Source organism: Stegodyphus dumicola, chromosome 12 (genome assembly GCF_044657685.1).
Source record: "Stegodyphus dumicola isolate Sdum_Otavi_A_Nest chromosome 12, ASM4465768v1".
NCBI classification, from domain to species: Eukaryota; Metazoa; Arthropoda; class Arachnida; order Araneae; family Eresidae; genus Stegodyphus; species Stegodyphus dumicola.
In genome coordinates, this window is record NC_140779.1 from 80,277,619 (window position 1) to 80,299,300 (window position 21,682).

The 21,682-nt window shown below is 30.9% G+C and overlaps 1 protein-coding gene across 1 annotated transcript in view; it reads right to left on the reverse strand.

The window, feature by feature from the left end:
* Nucleotides 1–8,310: 8,310 nt before the first annotated feature.
* The window catches only part of LOC118187364 (O-acyltransferase like protein-like), a 37,314-nt gene continuing 23,942 nt past the window's right edge, over nt 8,311–21,682 (reverse strand). Inside the window, exons 10-15 of the mRNA XM_035357569.2 lie at nt 19,904–19,983; nt 19,483–19,626; nt 15,569–15,692; nt 9,216–9,390; nt 8,580–8,722; nt 8,311–8,482 (exon numbers count right to left, since the gene is read on the reverse strand). Of these exons, the coding sequence (XP_035213460.2) occupies nt 8,357–8,482; nt 8,580–8,722; nt 9,216–9,390; nt 15,569–15,692; nt 19,483–19,626; nt 19,904–19,983 (792 nt within the window). The 3' untranslated portion in view covers nt 8,311–8,356. The remainder of the gene's footprint in view (nt 8,483–8,579; nt 8,723–9,215; nt 9,391–15,568; nt 15,693–19,482; nt 19,627–19,903; nt 19,984–21,682) is intronic.

Below are 21,682 nucleotides of genomic sequence, written 5' to 3' on the forward strand. Positions count from 1 at the left end.
GTTCTAATGTAGGCATCATCCACTGTGCATACCTCATACCACCTAGGCCTCAACATCTGCCACAAACTGGAGTGAGATATTCAGTGCCATCCACCCTGCCTGTGAGGCCATCTCCATTTGACCGCCAAACATCAGACGACCACCCGAAACGTTATGTTTATTTATTCTGATCTTAAAAAGATATGCTTTTAATTGCGTTCTTACACTTTGACAGCTTAGTTTTATTTCTATACCAGTGTGAAATGTGGCTATCAAGACATATCAATCGCCTGTTGCTTTACCTGGAGCCTACGTTTCGTCAGTATCTGTTCCACGACTTTCGAACTTTTTCATTGATTAGATGACTTTTCCATTTTAGCATTAAACAGAAATTTCAGGTAGTGAAATTTCCAGATTATTTTCTATAGTTAAGAGAAGTATTAGCTTCATTGTGCTTGTACGACGGTCAGTGGCTATTTAGTAAATCTGCTGAGGAGACAGGAAAAATAACCATCTGATTATTTATATTACATACGTTATTTAGAACAAATTATTCTATGAAATCCTTGCTTGATTACCTTAAGAACTGTTTAAGAATAATGTACAAAAATTTTTAATAATATTAAGGGTGATGCCTTTCGTTATTTGAAATCATGAAAGCACTAATTTTTAATTTTAAAACCAGACAACATTCAATTAAAGTTTACACATTTGTTAGGTATGTACGAAATGATATGCACAATGTGTATATTGATTGCGAAAGCGTAGTCATAGCAAAGCCCTTATTGCGCATTTTATAACGGACTAGCGTACAGCAAAACAGGTAAAAATTACACTTGGATAATAATCAGCCAAAAAATTAGAACCTTTTGTTCATGCTAAAACAGAACGTTTAATTAATAATAACATCATTTAAAACTTGAACATCTAACACTTGGATTCAAATATTTTATATTAGAATTCCGCTAAATGTACCTTCGGTTAAACCTGATAGAGTTCCATAGAAAAGCCTAACACATTTTGTTAAGATATATTCCCGTTCAGAAAAATTAGAAACACTGAGGTAAAGGGAAACAATTCGACAAAATGTCACTGAAAATCTCAGAATAGAATAATGAAAATAGAGATCACAATCAGCGAAGAATCTTTTGGGTAAAACACTTAGTAAGTAAACAAGAATAACAGCGAGAAGAGAAAATAATCTTGCGACCTCAGTCAGCAAATCAGAAAGCTGAGATCCTAAAATTTTGTTTGTGTGCCAAAGGAAAAAAAGTTACTTTAAAGGTTTTAGTCATGTCACTGGTGCTTGGACTCTTGGAACTGGATGTGAGCTCGTGCCTGCAATACACCAATCGTACATTCAAACTTTCGAAAAGCTTATAAGGATTCTGTGAAGTGCGAGAACAAAAACGCCTTAACGAGTAAATTTCCTAAAATCTTCAAAATTACCATTAGTCTGAAGCATCTTCTTTCTCTTTTTATATTCCTACCTTTTAGCATCCAACCACATTAACGATATCAGTGAGGAATTAAGACTTGTTTTCCTTATTGAAACTGGGAGGTTCGAATCCCTCGAACGGGCTGGCTGCATGGGCGTTTTTGTGGTTTTCCCCATGTGTAACGTGTATACGACCCACTTTCCCTTAGAAAGTCCTCCACAAAGGCATCCCTCCCGTTAGGCAGATAGCCCTCGAGGCTTTGCCATAATCACACACACATACACACACCTGGTATTTTTCGGAGCTTCCCAGTAGTTTTTGGAGATCATGTGTAATCTTTAAAACATGAAACATGATCTCCTAAAATAATTTCCACTGTTGCCTTCCCCCTCCTTTCCAAGGTGCACTAGTAAATTCAGTACGATTCTTCACACTTCAAGCATTTGAGAGCCATCAAACCAGCCTGTGTTTTTCATAAATTTTAGCTTTTACAACACTTTACAGGAATTTTTCCTGAAGAAGAAGCTCTATCAACTGGAACGAAGTGATTTGTATGAAAATAACTTTACTTTCTTCTGAGACATCTTCTTTACTCAGAATTCCATGAAAAATATGGCACGTATAACCTCTTGTATTTACGTATTTTCATAAAACTGGAAAGCGATTATTCTTTATTCACAAAATGATTTTAGCTACAAGTAATTTCAGAATATCTCCCATGTTATTATCTCCTGGTTCTCTATTCACCAATTTAATGAGCTGTTTAGCCTTTGACGAAAGATGTGATTGAAAATAGATCCTTTCGTGGCCAAATGCTTGATTGCAATAGAACGATATAGCTGTTGCTGCTATTCCTAAAGACAATTTTTTAGGATGATTAGACACATAACAGCAAATCATGAATTTGATTTGATTGATCCTTAATAAGAATCTAATAAACAGACTATCTGTCAATAAATTATAAGCGGTAGAACTTCTTTAGCCTTATTTCTTCTGTTTCTGCATCCATTCTATTACCTGGCAGTCTCCATTTTCATTAAGTTTTTGGTACTTTATTAAAGATACTAAAGCAACAAGAATCGGCGCAATTTTCATAAATCTGTAGAACTATTTTCGAAGGTTTAAATACAGAGTCTGCTTCTTCAGCTGCAGAAGTGAAAATGACGAATGAGAAGGCTGTGCTTATGAGAAAGCAATAGACCAGAAAATTACATTAAAGAAACAAAAAAGCAAGCTACTGGCGCCATACAGTGATAAAAAATGAAAACGCGAAATGTTATGAAATAATTTCCTGATAAGTTGATGGTAAAGACGGATTAGAATTTGAACTATTAACTAGATCTGAAAAACTTTTTATGAATTTGGAACGCCTCTAGAAATTCTAATTCGCAAATGGAAAGTGTTTTTTAAACAATTTTGGTTGAAGAAAAATATGATTTTTGGCCAATGCTTTTGAGCAACAGAGGATTTACGTCTTTCGTTTTTCCTTATATGTGCATCAATTAATTGACATTTTAAGGCTTTTCTAGTTTGACCGATGTATGCTAACCACATTGGCAATTCTGTATATACCGCAAGATAACATACCTGGAATGGGGTTTTTAAGTGTGAAACTGCAAATTTTATAGACACAAAGAAAAAAGCCGCGAAAGTTAAGCTTTTGTAAAATGTATGAAATTTCATAAGAGGAATCACATTCGTAAAAATCATTCAGTTCTATATAATTGATCTGACTTTCAATCTACTTCCTCAGCTTTCAAGATAATATTTCGTAGTTATTTTTATCAATGGCGCCAGTAGCTTTGCGTTTTTTCGATGGAAATGTTTCGAGTTTTCTGTTCTGATATTAAATTCTCAGCATAGATTTCTCCTTCATCATTATGTAAACCTGTAAGCTGAAGTAGAAAGTTCTACATTCAAACCTTCGAAACAAGTCCGACAAATTTATAAAAATTGCACTGATTCTGGCTTCTTTAATATCGCCTATAATCGTTACTCAGGATGTTAATTTAAATTTTTGGTACTTGTTGGGAATGCTGATACAAATCGTGGGAATTTCCTAATTCTCTCAGGACTAACCTATTTCTTTACTGATAATTTCCATACTCTGGCTTTTCTTCTCTTTACACAGGTAGAATTTCAAAGACTTCACTGTTTCTCCATTTTTCTCCTTTAGTTAGGATATGATATTATTTGACATTCCTTTCTATTGGTTGAATCTTTCCCTGTAGCATCACAATGACAGATGAAGTAACTAATTCAGTTAATTAGGTCTGTGAAAATTCGGTTCTTTGTGCGTTTGCTCCTTGCGTTCGTTCGGTCACTTGTGTACTGCATTTGTTTCTTAAGTACAAATCCAGTACACAATGGATTTGTCCAGTATTTTTTGTGTAATGGATTTCTTTATTATCTTTTGAACGACTCCATATAACACTGGGAGATGGAATACGGAAAAGTGATATAGGAATCCTCCCTGTAGGGCTGACATTTTCCTCACAGTAGGCTGGATTGCAGTTTCTTCAACTCATTTAGCTTGAGAGTTAGATGACAATGTTTTTCAGCGGACCTTTGTGTCAGATGACACCTTTGTGGAATCGCAGGTCCAGGGAACGTGATTTTAATTTGTTGAATTATGTATTTGTATGTCTTCGACGATGATGATAACGAAAGCTGGATACTGATAGGTGACTGTTGGAAAATGTGCAATGTATAACTTTTTTTACGCGTAAAATTAAAAACGTTTGGCTTATTTTCAATTTAAAAACTCTGTAGAATTTATTAATGAATATCTTCTTGTATTGCAGCCTTAGCGTTCAAGTAGAATAGTTGGTAGTTGCAAATAGTTTGTATATGACAACCACTTTAGAGATATATCGATAATGGCCATTCTTTGGCACGACAGACATCCTGCAGACAACAAAGCACCACGTCTACCAACCAGATAGTTCGGAAAATTCCCTGCGAAGTCTTTTGTAATATTGTCTTGATATCTCCAAAAGTCGATTCTATATCCATGAACGGAATATTTCTCGCAATGACATCCTATACGTATTCAATGCGACACAAATAAGGGGATCGGAATGATTAAGCTCTAAAGACCTGCTTGGGTAGCACTAATCCAGCCAATAGCGTAGCAAATTTACCGCCAGGGCTATCTCTTTGCCGCTCCCTTCCTTGCAAACCAAAAAAATCTATAAAATCTCAGACCACAAGTAGAAAAATAAATAAAAGATATAGTTTTACTATTGGAATAAAACTTTAATTCCATTATTTTAAAAAGCTGGTTTGCTTGTTTTTATGCTAGCAAAGTCACCGATGACATGCTAGAAATTTGTTCTATTACTCAAAGTGCTCTTATGTAGAATTGTTCTTATGTATTGTTCTCAGAAATCTTACCGAATGTAAGATTTCTTAAATGCAACGCACTCAGTTTGAGATTTTAAGTGTTTCTTAACCATTTCTTAAACGATGTATTTAGAAAAATTCCTTTCTCAATAAGTAACATTTGCAGCTATTATAAAAGAACTCCGTAGCTGTATTACAATATTTGGAGCTGCATTCTGAAACCTATATCTTAAAATAAATAGCAAAAATTCGAAGCGACCGTCCTCCTACCTCACTATTTCATCCTCCCAACCAGTAACAGAAATAAAACTAAAATATTTATATCTCCGTGAGGAATTCTTCCTTATTTATGTCACTGTCATTGTAACTCCATTGGCAATCGTATTTTTCTTTCAAAAGTTTCGGAGTGAAGAATACACAGCAAGAACATGAAGACATTGATATGTCTTTGTAATTTTTTTGAATACTCTGCTAAGTATAAAATCAATTCATTTTCGTACGAAAATTTAACATATCATAATCTTTTACCTCACCAGTGAACGAATGGATAAGATGGCTGAATAACAGTAGCTCGACCAAGAACTAAATTCTACAGAACAGGTTGGCTGAATGAGTGTTTTTGTGGTTAACCTTATATATAACAAAGGATACGTTATTTGCATTCAGGCGTAAATGACAAGGCCATCAGCCAGCTCCCCTTTCTAAAATGAATATGAGCTACTTACGAGTCTTTTAAGTCCTTTGTGAAGAACTTTAATCCTCCACGAAGACATCCTTCCCTTTAAGCAGACTGACCCGCTGTCACCTGTCACCTTTAAGCAGATAACCATAATGATCTTTGTTGTAATTCAGTAATTCCGAATCCTCATTCCTGCTCCAAAAATTCGTTTGACTAAGCCTTATAATATTTTTCGCATGAAACATGCTGCGTCCAAAAATGTGGCGCCCGGTGCGGTCCATTCACTCTACTTCTCTCTAGGTACTCTACTGTGTCCAGAAGAATGTTCTAATAAAATAAACTTCTCCCTTCAAAAACTCTTTCAAATATCCGGAATAAATATGCAAAAGATCAAACAGAAAATTGTGGCAGCACGCAACCTTTAAGGATCTTCCCAAAGAAGCACTACCATTCAGCCTCATTCAGTCATTATCGCTTTGATTAGAAAACACTTGGCTGTTGTATAATGTTATTGGAGTCATGCCATCACCATTCTACCATAAACCAGATGCAGCAGGAAATGATAATTCAGCATCACTCTTCAGTGTCAACCTTGATATTTCAGGAACAATCGAGTCGCAATGACAAGCAAAACGTGATTAACATTGACAGGACAAGGCACCACTTTAGTAGCAAGTACCTTATAAGCTGCGTTCGTGCTATGGCTTAAGTATCACTACAGAGCCATAATCATAAATATTATATGATCATGATATCAATAATATTTAAGTTGTAGCACAAACACAACCTAATACTCTCGGTGTTTTGACTTTTCTTGGTTCTTTAGAGCTGGTTCCAAATATGATCCACGTAACTGCATTTTTATGATCACTGACAACCAATGTAGACAGTGCAGATTGGCCTTATCAACAGTAATGTTTTTCCTGGAGCCAAAAGATGTCAATCAGTGGTATTAATTGTAGTAAATTCGTAATACTCTTGCTCTTCATAACTCGATTGCTTGCGATTATCTTCATAATGTAGTGCATTGCTACTTCAAAAATACAATAGAAGAAAAATGTTCTGTTTCTCTTCTACTAATAATGTGCTCAAAATAAAAGTCTATAAATTGCCTCATCTATGCGCTTCAGCCAATTAACATGTTGTCAGAAAACGCAGTTCACTTACATTTATTGCTAGCGATTATGTTTTACCCTACTCTTTGAAATTCCACTATGACACATCCTATCACTGTTGTCTTTAATATTTTGCTCATTGAGTATATAGCAACTATTTAATATAGAAGTTAAACAACAAAAATCAGTGTTATATTTTCAAATTTTCACAGAACTAGCTACGATGGTTTTACAGAACCGTCATCCTCAGCTGCAAAAGTGCAAATGAACAAGATAAGATGTAACTAGCTAGTCCTTTGAAAATTTGAAAATATAACGCTGATTTTTGTTGTTTGACTTCTAAATTAATACTTGTTCGGCGTGTTATTATATCTTAACGATTTAATACTTATTTATCACTATTAAAACCATTTGTTACTTATTAAAACATTTAAAAACTGTTTAAAATTTCTTCGAATTCGGAAAAATTCTTCACTTTAGATTTAAGATGTACCGTTTCAACAACCGATTGCTTGCTGATAGATTACCTTTATGATTATATTATAGATTACCTTTAAAATATGAATTCAGTGCGTCGATGCCATATCAAAGTAAAACAAATCATCAAATTAATCACTATTGCTACAAGCATGAGTAATGTGATTTTCATCACAATTACATCTTTTCACATTTTTCAATTGCTTTCATTACATGTCTTCATTATAAGCTTGAGCAAACAGCAGATACTATCAAGAAGCTGTACGTTAAAACATTGTGCAGAAAGAAATGGATAGGTAAATATCTTCATACAAAACATGGTGATCAAAATAAGAAGGTAATATAACTTAATTTAAAGATAATATTATATAAAATAGCGAAATAAATAAAAAAAGTAGCTATAAAACATCGAATGTCGCCACAAAAACATACTGCTTTGTTAAATAGCTATAAATTACCATGTCTTTCTAGGAAAATTTAAGGGATAATATCGAGTTTTAATTATTGTATTACTTAGAAAACTGCTTTACTTTACAATCGAAGGATATGTAAATCGCAAGTGAAAACCTCAGATATACAGAATAAATTTATTTGTAAGTCGAAAATAAATTTAAGAAAATTATCGAATGAAAAATTAAATATCAGAAAACAATTAAATAATATCAGAAGTGAAATGAAACATTTTATATTTTTTTAACAACTAAGCCTTTACGATAAAGTTACAAACCTAAAATTATTTTCAGTAAATTTTTATCTTGCTATGATTTTCCAAAGTATGCTAATGCTCTGAGAAACAGATTTACGTTTGCTTTATACTCTCTAATTTCTTTAAATCTTTCTTGTATGAAAGCTATTCAATTGTTCATTTAATTTTCTATTGAATTTTCTTTAAATATCTAACAGCAGTTACGATTTCAGTACCAGACAGTATAGTATTAATTATTTCGTACTAAAAACGCACAGTAATTTCGAACACTGGTTCAAACAGAATTTTTATAACTCTTAAAATATTTTATCAGTATGCGTATGCTTGAGCATTTAAAAATGACTATTTAAAACTTTTCATGTGTTAGGCTAAAAATATGTAATTTTCACATCAAAGATGTTTAATAAATTTATATGTAGGTTTTCAATCATTAAAATGTTTCATTTATGGAAATCCTTAAAATTTCCAACGTTTTTAAAAATTAAATTTCCGTTTCAAAATTTTTTATTCCAGGAATAAATCAATGATTACTATACTCAGTTCCATCAATTGGCAATTTAAACAATAAAATACAATGAATAAAATTTTATTTATTTTTTTACATATACTGTCTTGTTTATTTCTCTTGAGAATTTCTCTTGATTATTAGCTTTTCTAAGTTCATCAAAGGAGATTCAAATACTAGAGAAAAAAGGAAAGCAATTCCGTAAGACATAACCATGAATCCCATGAAATTGGTTACCTAGAAAGAGAAACGTAAACTCAGAAATCATTTCCCAGTTCACCTGTTTTGTTAGCAAAATATGCTTGTAAAATTTATCTCTTAAAATCCTACTTACAGTAACAAGTTCTGTGAAATATAGAGCGGTCTGGTAAGACATGTAATAACCATGAATAAGAATCGGGTGGACCAAGTAAGCGCAATAAGTCAGTCGACTTAATGGAATCCAAAATTTCCAGGACAAGAACTTAGCGACAAAACCTAAAATAATTAAATGATAAAAATAAAAATAACGCAATGATATTAATTTTAAAATAATTCATAGTGAATGGCATTTGATATGAAATATTAAATGTTATATCAAAATAAAGTATTTAAAATTTGATATTTAATGAAATATTTTAACTGAGTACTTAAAATAAAGTATCTCACAAGATTTGGTCATATTTCTTTCGTAAATAATTCCATCAGTAAAGTTTTTTTGCAGATAAACAAAACTTCAATTTTAACACGAATACAAAACATCCCTGTCAAAATTCGTTCTTTTCTATCAAGTATAAAAATATAAATTTGAAAACAAATAAGGAAATTTCTCTCAAAATTTAAAGTAATTGTTAATTGCAATAGTCACTATGTTTTTAACGCTTTCAAGTTTAAATTTACTATTTCTGAGAAGTATATGCCTCAGGTATTAGCGATAACAAGAAAAAAATTACTGTTAACATTTCAATAAATACTAATAACAAAAGCATACCTCCATGGCCTGTTTCACATGCAAAAATAAGCCACGCTAATCCCAGTGAAAATGAAGATCGACACAAAGAATTGTAGAAAAGGGAAGTCAGTCTACTCATCTGGACGTGATAGAGACCAAAAACGACGCTGAGTGAGAAGAATGAAGCGAGTGCCCAACCTGTTACTTGTTGCCACTGTGAAAGATAGAATGTACTTTAAAAATAATAATAATTTCTTCATATATAACAAAAAACAACATATACTGACACTGGTCAGTCTGTCATTAAAAAAGCATATTAAAAAAGATAAGTAAAGAAATATGAAAGGTTTCAGATTTTAAATTACATCCAAAGAGGCGTTTTTGTAACGTTTTGTGTGTTACCTTTATTTATTAAATATCATATTCTTTGCACTTAAACCATAAAATTCAGTTCAATAGTAATGTCGCAAAATATTTTCTAAATGAGCATATCTTTAGAATTTCCGATATACAGTCTCATGCGCTGGAGATTAAAATGTTTTTTTCTGTATAACGTTGCCATTGCTTGCTTTTAAAACCTTGAGTTTGTTACTCAAAAATTCGTTAAAGTTTTACAAAATATGAAATCGATAATAAAATAAATTCCAAATTTCAAATTTAGGCTTCCACATGCCCATATTCGTAGGAGGATAACGTCATTCAAAATTCGTTGGCTCTATGCACCGTTGTTTTATTAAACCAACATTGTGTTGGTTTTATGAAACCAACACAATGCGAGAAATATACATATATTTATGCAGATTTTTCATTATTTAATTTCTTGAAATATAATGCAGGACTCTAAAATATGGTGGCAACAGTTTGAAAAGTGAAACGGACATTTATAGTGATTCAACGCAAAATCGCAAAACGAAAACAATAGTCCTTCAGGGACAAAGCCCACTTGGACTAATAATATGACATTACAAGTATACGTTTCATATCATAAAATTAATTTACCACTTAATAACTATATATCTTTTGCATCCTAAACTATGACTATTGTTGCTGTGACTAATCTCGTTGTCTAATAGACTAAGCCCTATAAATTCATCGTGCAAGACGGCGATATTGCACCTGTTGTTGGTAAAACCCATGAGCGCCATACAGGTGACAATACGAATTTGCTCAGTTTCGCCCCCAGTTTTAAAGAAGAGCACTCCTGGAGGGACGGGTCCAAGAATCTCCCGGGCCCCTCTTCCCCTAAAAGGACTAATAAATAACAGGACTTATACCAACATAGCAGAAACTAAATAAGTGAAAATAAAATTCTTTGTCTCAAACAAATAAATATTTGTTTCAAACAAATAAATTTGTTTGAAAAATTTGTATGCAGACAAATTTTGTTATTTCTATGGTGCAGAATTTTATTTCAAGTTCTTTTAGCAATAAGAAAAAAGATATGATAAAAATTAAATTAAAACATCAGATACTACGTAAATAAAAGGAAAATGCTTTATGTTGCTATTGTTATTTATCAATAATAATCATTTACCCAAATTAATCATTTGACTTTATCAGATTAAAACTAAAAACATATCTTCTAACATAGGAATTATTACGCAGATTTACAAATGATCTGTTTTACTGAGTTTACCTATATTCATTGCCTAAGCAGCATTAAAACTGTTAATGAATCGTTGAACGATAATTTAAGACTAGCCTAAATCGTGCAGTTTCCTCACAAAATGTTATTTTTACCCAATTCATGTGAAATTTTGTCAATTACTTTGACATATGTACCCAGTTCACTATGTGTTGGGGCGTTGGGAGCCTTTAAGACCATAATAGCGCATAGCCATTAGTTCCATTAAATCTAATGTCAATCACTTAGCAATCAAAAATCTCTCTGCAGTGCGAATTGCAAACTACCATTAATTACAATCAAAGGCTACACTTCATACACTTTACAATAATACCGGAGATTAAAACATCGGAAAAAAGGGATCCTTTTTTATATCCATTTAGATCGATACAGTACCTTTTACTTAATATATCTTTTAAATTATAGTTGAAGGTTCAAACGAAGCGGCTTTCTCAGACTAAAACCGAAATTAACAAAGAAGAATTACCGCCTATATCTGGTTGATATACATTCATCTAAGATGGCGAAACTCTGAATTTATTTTCGATTTGAAAGCAAACTATGTAACGTCTACGTACAGTATTGAAAACTTTCTCATAGCTATACTTAATTATAAGTCCAACTGTTTTCCATAAAATATCAAAAATGTTGATATTGATTAAAATCTCACTCGAAGAAATATATTGACACTGATACAGGATGAATATCTCCGTTATATGTCGCAACTCAGTAGTGAGTTTGATTTAAGGGATAAAATAAATCTCGTACAGGCTTCAAATAAAAAGTTAGAGTCATGACGAATTTCGCATCATGCTAATAAGGAAATTCTCTTTTAGCCAGCACTCACGTAAATTATTCTCAAAGGCATCAGCTCCACATTTCTTGTAATTGCTAAGAAATACTTCCTGAAATTAATTGATTTTTATTCAAAATGCAATATGACAAGAAGCATTAACTTCTGAAAAAAGGAATCCAGATATTATTCATCAAGCATTCAGCATGAAGGAAAATATTCGTGAATGGACTAAAAAACTCGGATTCAAGGACAGTTAGCATCTGTGTCTGTGACAAATGATGAGTTGATAAAATACTTTTTTATGAAATTAATCTCAAAATCAGAAAAATATAACACATGCTCCAGATATGTATCTAATACATATCAAGGGCGTATCGAATACATATCAAGGGCATACAATGAATTTTCCTGAAGGATATACTGTTTAACATAAAATTTTTTAACTTTATATTACGGAAAGAAGTTAGATATTGGAACGGGGGTTGTAGGTTTTGCGTATTGACATTGTTGAATGCTGCATACCATATAAATTAATGAAATGCACACAATAAAAGTTTTAAATTCTTTAGTTTTATGGTCCGGAGGGAAAATGGCAGAGGTGAGCAGACCACGAGGATATGATCCGAAGGAATCCCAAATTGTACTCGAGGGATGGTTAGTGGTACATTCCTACTACTCTCCTATTACTTCTTCTTCACTCAGAATAGTAAGACAAGGATCAAACTCAAGTGGCGAGCTGGATTTTTCCTGCAAGCTATCTTACAATAATATCAATCTCTTTCCCTACATAGAGAGCTCTCCATCATTACGACCTGTATAATCAGTTAATCAATTATTACTTGGTTTATAAAAATCGATATTGAAATAGTTGATATTGATGCTAGTAAAATTAGAGAATCTATTTTTCTCTCATAATGTTAGGAATACTGCTGTTGTTTTTCACAAGGTATAAATTCACTAACAAGTTAATTTTCTGTATCAGGGAGGAAGCAGAGAGCATTCATCTCGAATAATTTACGAACTCAAATAATTCACAAAACAAGTGTTATAATTATTTAACAAAATATGGGACAACTGCATTTAGAAGAAATATATTTCTCTGCATACCAGCTCTAAAGTCAAACTTATTTATCAGTATTAGGCTTTCCGCATATTTACTTGGATACTGTTAAATTTCACAGTATAGTGAACTGATTTCATGTTTTTCAACAAACATTTTGTTTGAAAACAAATCCTTTACCTTGCGTATTGGCAGATTGTGCTTTTTGATTGAAAGAAACTGAGAAATCTTTATTTCCCATTTTTGGTATTGCTATGAACTTTGAACTGCGATTTTTAATATAATTTTGAACAATAAGAAACAGCCATGCTAGAACTATGCTCAGTTTTTTACTTATTTAAATTTATTAATTTTATGTAAAGTTAAAATTAATAAATTTAAGTTAAAATTAATAAATTTAAATAAGAGAAGTGTACGTATTTGTGAAACCTACACATTAATCAAGCAAAGTATCTATTTGTACACCTACACATCAAAGTAAATATTTGTGGAACCTACACATTAATCAAACTACTGATTCCTAAAACAAAATGACCTCTAAGTGCTGCCTCTGACAGCTGTTATTTTGTAAATATGTAAGATTTTATTTTAATTAATCCAGCCCTATTATTATTTTAACTCCGCATAATGTCTACTTTCATTAATGCAAATTCATCAAAGTGCAAATTAGTTAAAATACAGATAAGCCTCTAGTTCCTAAATGTCTCAGAGAGAAAGAGATAGCTTCGCCATAAGTTTTGCTCTTGTTGAAATTTAATTTGTCAGCTTAAGTTTCTTTTAACCGCGATTTTTTCGCACTTAATGAAGGGAAAGCCGAAGTTTAATTAGACAGTTTTTACTTTGCACCCGCAGACTAGCGGAGTTTAGCTTCCGTTAACTTTTTAGTTTACGCAATTTTTAGGTTGAGCAATTTTTAAGTTTTATTTTAAACTCTCGCTTTAGTTGTGATCATTTCATTTAAAAGCCAGACGGAACGATAAGTTGTCCGACAATCTGCTACAGTTATTCAAACGTGAATTTTCAGTTCAAAGTAATGGCGTAACCATATAAAAATGTACATAATTTATCTACTGATTTAAAATTTTATTGCTTTTGTTACACATTTTTTAAATGTTTGATAAATATTTTCATACGCTGATTTAACTGAAAGTCTCTTCTTGATCGTCCGTTCGAATATGAAAAGCTTTAATCTAATATTACTGCCAAGATTCAGTTTCTAAATTTAGAAATATTAGAGTTCTTGATGGAAGCCATCAAGAAAGGCGAATTAAAATAATAAAAGCATAGAACAATCAAAATTACATAAAATATAAAGAAACAAGATTATCAATTTATTAAGTTAAATTAACCATAATTAAGTAACTGAAAACTTAAGATCTCATAAAGTTAAGTAAAAATAAATAAATTAACACTAAATTTTAAGAAAACATAACAATTAAATGAAATAATAAAACAAATGAAAATTGAGTAAATTAAGAGAAACAAGGCATGGTACCGAGGGCAAATGAAAGATAAATATTCTGATTAGTATTTTTCACGTAATTCATTCACGTAAATCTGTATCATTGTTTTGCTTCTAATCCATTTAAAGCCATTTTTACCAAATGAATACAGCCCATAAATGTCTTCTTCCTGGTACGTTCGCATTTTGACATAAAAGAATTTCTTCCTTAAACACTCAAGTTTTTCCATTTTCTACTTCCCACGGAAATTGAGGCATTCATTCAGTATAGAGTACCAATAATACTTTTTACTGACACTTAAAATTTGCTTTTGAATTTGCACACTAGATGTAATTATGACTTCGCGAAAATGCTCAGGCTGAGTTTAAGCCTTGATTACAGAGAAAATTTTAAGTTTGGCACTATTAAATAACCTTCCAAGCCGAAGCTTTCTTTAACATCATAAACTATTAACTATCTAATTTTCTTGCAAAGTTGTAGTTTGGAAATGTTTCGTGTTTTTACCTTTTTATTTACAGATCATAACCGTAAAGGTTCCTCATTTTTAAATAATTTTTATTTTCAGAGAAATGTAGACTAAATATCTGTTTAAATATTTCTAAGAGCACCACTTTTTCATTTCTAGTCATGCTTTAATTTTCTGGAAAAAATGTTCGGTTTAATTTTAAGATTTAATAGATTATCATATAAATCTTTGAAAGAAGTCCAAAAATAATTATAAGCCAACCATAAATAAAGTACAGAACCTCGAAATAGAAAACACGCCTCTGAATTAAATGAGAATTACAATAAATTGTACTAAAATACAATGAAAAAACAAACACTCTTTTTCAGTTCCAGCAGTAAAGCTATATCATGCAGCTGAAACAAATACGCCCACTCTGGTATGGATCCACTCCACCTATGTGGGTAAAGAAAGTAAAGGGGAAAGTTCTCTTTTCTGTGCAAAATATTTCGTTAACGGATTCACGTTCTCTCTTAACGCACGCACAGTCTATTACGAGGGGAAGAACGAAAGAAGTTACAAATAGCGAGCAACTCGTTTTGTTTGCATTTTTGATTTTAAATAAAATCAATGATTAATTGCAAATCTGCATATTCGAATTAAGTAATAAGGATTTTGCTATATATAATATATTTTTAAAATAATAATTTCTTTTCAGAATCTTAAATTTATACGCATACTCTAAAATTACGCCTTTGATATCTATATATAGAGAGAGAGAGACATATATAGAGAGAAAGTGAGTTTCGGTGGTCTTAACGCTGAATCTTAAATTTAAAAAAGGCAAAATATGATTTATTCTACTTATCATAGAAAACAATATATGTAAAAAGTTTTAATATTTGCCCAATATAAAAGAAATTCAATTACACAATGCTATAATTTCTTCTACTATAAGTAAAAAAAATTGAAAAGAATAAATAGAGCAAAGAGTTTGTATTTACCCAATTTAAGAAATTCTTTCGTGAGTTCACTTTGTACAATGCTATTCCTAAGAAAACGCCAATGAGATACGGAGCAATTCGGCAATAAGGCTTGTCGTATATCAAATCGAAAGAATCCCACATTCTGTAAGGTATCAAATAATACAAAATTAGCGTCAGGGTGCCTTAACATATAAATTTAGAACGCTTATGTCTTAAGATTCAAGTTATACTAAAAGAAACTTCATACAAAACAATTTACATGTTCTCCTATAAATGAAAAAATTCTTCGGTGTACTTCCGCTAAGGAATTTCCCTTCAATGATTTCAAAATTACTTTTTTTTTAATTCCTACCATCCATTAATACGGTGTTTGAAATAAGTTAATAAACATATGCATGCAAATTCAAAAAATATATTTTATTTAATAAATAATCATTAAATTTACATGCAAATAGAATTCAGAATGTATAATTTGCTTTCAGGCAACCGCTACGTCTAATTCTTTTTGTTTCTGCATGTCCAGTTTAATTATAATTTTTAAATACTCTGAACTTTCTTTCTTAATATTCACAAAGATATTTTCCCTTTTATTCATTTACTTTCTTAACATTTGATAAGCTTATTTTAATAAGGCCTAAGGCATGGTCTCTGAACATTTCAATTATTATTCATATGGACAACATATGGAAGATATATGCGAAGCGCAAATCTATTTCTTTTATCAAAATGAAATGGTTGTAAGTAAAAATAAATATATCTCTTCTCAAAGGCTGTTGATAATATACATATCTGAATGAAATACGACGAGGTATGTTCCAGTCCAGAAATTCCGTAGGCCATCAACAATATTAATAGCGTCTTCAACTGCTGAGTTTCCATTCGCCATTTTAAACATGCAGCTTAAACATCCAGGAAGATATTTTCGAGTTAAAAGATTCTCCACTCCGATGAGAATTTTTATGTCTCGGGCATATAAACAAGGAGAAGATGCGAAAACTCCAAACAACATTAAAAAACTTTTCAGTAATTTGTTTTTAAAACAAACGTCAGGCTTTCATATTATTTAAAACACGAAGGCTACTTTTTCGTTAGACTCTCCAATGAACTACTGGTAAAATAACCACTGGTAAGCCATTCACGACATTATTGAAATGGAGGGGGGAAACCTGCAATTTGGAAATTTGTGTGTCTACGATATTACTGAATGAAAAAAACTGGAAATGGAATTTCTGAATGCGGGTAAACTATTATCCTCGATTTGATTTCATATAATTCAATAATAATCTAACCAAGAATGAACATGCATGACAGTGAAAATTCCTGTTTTTCTTTTCTCACTTTCTTCCTCGTTACGACACGATAATTAGCCAGAAATTAATTCATTTCTATTCACTAATAGTTGCAAAAACATTTTAACAGACGGATTCACTCAAATAAGAACTCCACAACATACGTCCCTCAAGAATTCCTAGTCACTCCCACTCCCATAAATTACTTCACACAAGTCTCACCGACTGATATAATTCGAAGCCCCCGCTGCAGATAAAGAATTTCGGAAACACAACCCTTCTGAGTCAGACGCGAAGAAAATACTTTGCCCACTTCCCACTAGAAAGAACGTAAGTTAATTAATGCTTTTTCTGGCCTTTTATATCTTCATGTAGATTCCCTTTTCTTAGAATATATTTTATTTCAATTTTTATTTTTTATTTTTTGACTTGTTTTTGCAAAGATTGCATTATATTTCTTATATTTCGTAATTTTCTAATGTTTATTTCAATTACTTTGGGTTCTATTTCATAATGGCAATTTCCAATGTCTAAATTTTACAAATAGTTTCGAATTAAAATGCATAATGGTGTCCGGGGAACATTACTCGAGTAATTTATAAATTTTACTGCAGAAATTGCTTTTCACTCAAAATTGAATTAGCGAAAATGCTTAATCGGAATGAATTCTTTGGTGCTCTGCATTGGTTCTTGATCCCTTCTATTCACGGAAATATTTGGCCTAAATTGAATTGCCGGTTTGGCATCGCCTTATTACTTGAGTAAAGGACGAAACATCTTCGTAGTTATTTCTTAATTATTGTTCATTGAACGGGAGTTGGTTTGTTCCCCTTGAAAAGTCAACTAATTTCCGATCAATGGCAATGATTACTTGCTTTTAATTTAATTACTTGCTTTTAATTTATTTCTTTTTACAATTGAAATTTTGTTATTCATGATTTAATTCAAGTCCCCGTTAAACATTTTTAACAGTTTACATTCAAGTTATTTTAAAACAATTTTCGGGATTGAACTTACTAACTATGGATTCACTCTTTTAAGATAATTCTACCAAAATTAATCTTAGGAGATAATATAATCAATATTTCTTTAGTAAATAAATTATATTTATATATATATATATATATATATATATATATATATATATACATTAAACAGTATCAGATTAGGCGAAAGCAAGAAAATCTCTTCCAGTTAAAAGGGGAAAGATTTTAGATTCGTAAACGTAACCAATTGCTAAACCTTATGTTATAATAAATGATACTGATGTATTAAAAAACCTTGATCGAAGCACAAATAATCTGCATGATAATTTGACCAATGGAATGGATTTCTAATCAGTGAAATACATCAAGAGAGTTTTTTCTTTCGAAAACAGTATTAAAAAACATTAATACTTCAGTAGAATCGCTAATTTCAATCCTGGATTCTCTATGAAGAAGAATATTTTTGCATTTCACCATTCCTTTAATAAGTACATTCAAGATTAAATGACCCTTTCAGATATCATGAAAACGTTTTTTCCTCAAACATTCCATAATGGACAGGTTTTTCATAAGATAACATAAATATCTGTGGATCATATTCTTGATTATTCTTGATTCCATATGATTTGAGTATTGATGTAAAGGTAAAGGTGATTGTAAGTTTTTTTATAATGTTAACATTTATCGCTTAGAATCCATTTATTATTTGAACATATCAGTAAGATCCTTAAATTAAATTACACAACTCAGTTTTACAATTTCATATATATTCTAGTGTTTTGAATAAGGCTATTGTTAAAGAATATTAAATCAAAATAGAGAGAAAACAAAGAAAAAATTCAACATCTTAAATGAATGAGCTTATGAGAAATGAATTCGAAGAAAACAAAAGACACAGATGTACTAAGCAAAATTTACTTAAAGAATAATGTCAGATTCGTAGAAAAAACATACAGCGCATTTCGAGGCAGATTTGCTCAGAATCCTTCTTCTTCAATGAGAAAATAAAATTTTATATTTTAGAATTCTATATAGATAACAACGACTAAAACATGTACAATTAAAAAGAATACAAAAAAGAGCATACAACAAAAAGGAAACAATGTATTGCTTAACGTTTTGTGTGTTACCTTTATTTATTAAATATCATGTTCTAAGTACCCAAACTATAAAATTTAGTTCAACAGCAAAATCGAAAATTAATTTTAAAATAAGCATATCTTTAGAATTTCAGATACAGGATTTCGCGCGCTGTAGATCAAAATGTTCTTTTTTTTTCGTACAGTGTTGCCATTGTTCGCTTTGAAATCGTTTAGTTTGTTAATCAAAAATTCGTTAAAGTTATACAAAATATGAAATCGATAATAAAACAAATTTCAAATTCAAATTAGTGCTTCCACATGCCCATAGTCTATCGAAGATTGCGTTATTCAAATTTTGATGGCTCTAGATACTGTTGTTTTATAAACATTTGGACATAAACATAGATACATTTCTTCATTATTTAATTTCTTTAAATGTAAGACAGGGCGATAATATATGGTGGCAACGATTTGAAAAGTGATTAAATCTTTTAAATTTCGACGCAAAATGCCAAAACGAAATTAATAGTCCTTCAGGGAAAGTTACTCCTTTGAACTAATAAACTAAACATTACTTTTTTGCGTATGCTTCCAGATCTTTCGTTTTAGTAGCACCTACGAACATTGGGATAAGGTCATATTTGTAACTTAGAACGCCAGTTGTAGTCCATGTTGCCAACAGTAAAGAGACTAATACACCAAATCCTATTTTCGGCCATCTGAAATTATACGTAAATAAATTTAATTAAATAAAAAATATAAAAATTTAAATAAAGATAAATAAATTCAAATAAAAATAAATAAATGGAATTTTGAAACCTCCATTATGTCCTAGATCGAAAAAGTGTTTTGTTAACAAAATATAATTATTTGCAATTTCTTAATTGGTTAAATTTGATTTCTCACGTCCCTTCCCCCCAAAAAAAATAATTTCTAGAAATTTTGATTCTCTCATCGTTTTATAAATTTTGAGAAATAAATATAGATATCAGTTACCTCCATAAAGGATACAGGAAAAGAGGGCTGATCAGATAAAACTGCATATCATTAGCAAGATACCACGACCAACCTACACACTGCAAAAAGAAAATAAACGATGTAATTTTTTATTTATACTGTTTTAATTTTGACATTAAAATCTATTTATTCACAATGATATAGCAACAGCACCATTTCTTACCTAAACTTGTACTGTATAATATCATCGATAACATGATAATAAATTATAATGAAAGGAATTAAAAATCTATAAACTAGTGATAATGGAATAATTTCTACACATTAGATAATATCTTTCAAATTCCCGCAGTTTTGTTTCGGAATGCAATATCTCATATTTTAGGAAATTTGCATTGTCTTTTGCGGTTGCGCAGTGCTGAAGATGCGTAAAGTACATTGCTAGTATATAGTCTCCCAGTAGAAGCCAGGAAAGGTGTGTGAGAAGTCTGTTATTAAGTTGCACCTAATTATCGACGTGGCCTGTAGCCGTGAATCTCTCCAGCGTGGTTTGGCGATCTGACGCACAGAGTTCCAAATAGGAAAATATCTGTTTAAGACTAGAATATGAGTAGGTATCCAGTAGAGTATCCCGGACAGCATTTATATAAAGTAGCGTATGGAACTGTTGCAGTCAAGTACCTGCCGAAGTACCAATCAAGTTAATCACCTGTCATTCATCTTCCATCTTCTTCATGTTACGTTTTCCTCATATGTCAGAGGATGACATATCCTGTTCATCTGTTCTGTTATGCTCAAGGAAAGCATCCATTCAAGTTTATGTTTAACTTACAGCAAGTACGCTCCACTGGTAGGCAAACAAGTTTTACGCTAGGCTACTTTCAACATTTCCCAAATTAAAATTAAACAAGTTAATTAAAATTAAAATTAGTTTGAATTTTCGAAACTAATGTCCAAAAGTTTAAATGCATTAAATTAAATCTAATCCTCTTACCCTAAATATTTCTCTCCAAAGTAAACTATTAAGCCAAGAGTTAAAACTTTTTTCAGGGAAAGGAGGGTTACAAAAATGATCAGACACTTATTATTCTATCTAATAAAAATATTAAATTATTTTATAAAAATTTTAAATGTTTTATTGGATTGTTATTAGTTTTTGAAAATATGATTTCATTTCTTAGGCATGAAGTTAATTAACGTCTTTTATTATTTTCATCACAAGTTTTCTATACTCATCTTGTATTAATAAATGCAATTATTGTTTTACAGAACATTTTGTTTTCGAATTTTATACTTTCAAGTTTTATTTTTGAATGTTTCACATTTTCATTTATTTTATACTTTCAAATTTTATACTTTAAATTTTATATTTTTAATAATGTTTTACGGCGCAAAACCTGTTAAATGTTTTAAGTTAATTATTTCAACAACTTTTCCAATCGATTTTTTTCCTAGTCGCAAATTAAGAATAAACTTACGAACTTCTAATAAGAACTTATTTTTTTTGTAGAAGCCAAATGGAATGCTCAAATAATCAAATCCTAAGAAAATTTATTAAGGAAGACGATTTTTAAATGTTCCTATTACTTCCATGTGAAATAATGCAATTATATTTTCATCTGAAGATGATTTCCTTGACAATTTATTTCATCAGTTTATACACAGACTATTTTGCGACATGACTTGCCCATACAGTATAGAAGATATTAATTTTTCAATTAAATGTTTATAAACCAAATTTTTAAACTGAATAATTTTAATTTTAATTTTTGGAACGTTTCTTTTCTTTTTCAGTATAAATTCGTTTCTTTTTCGGTA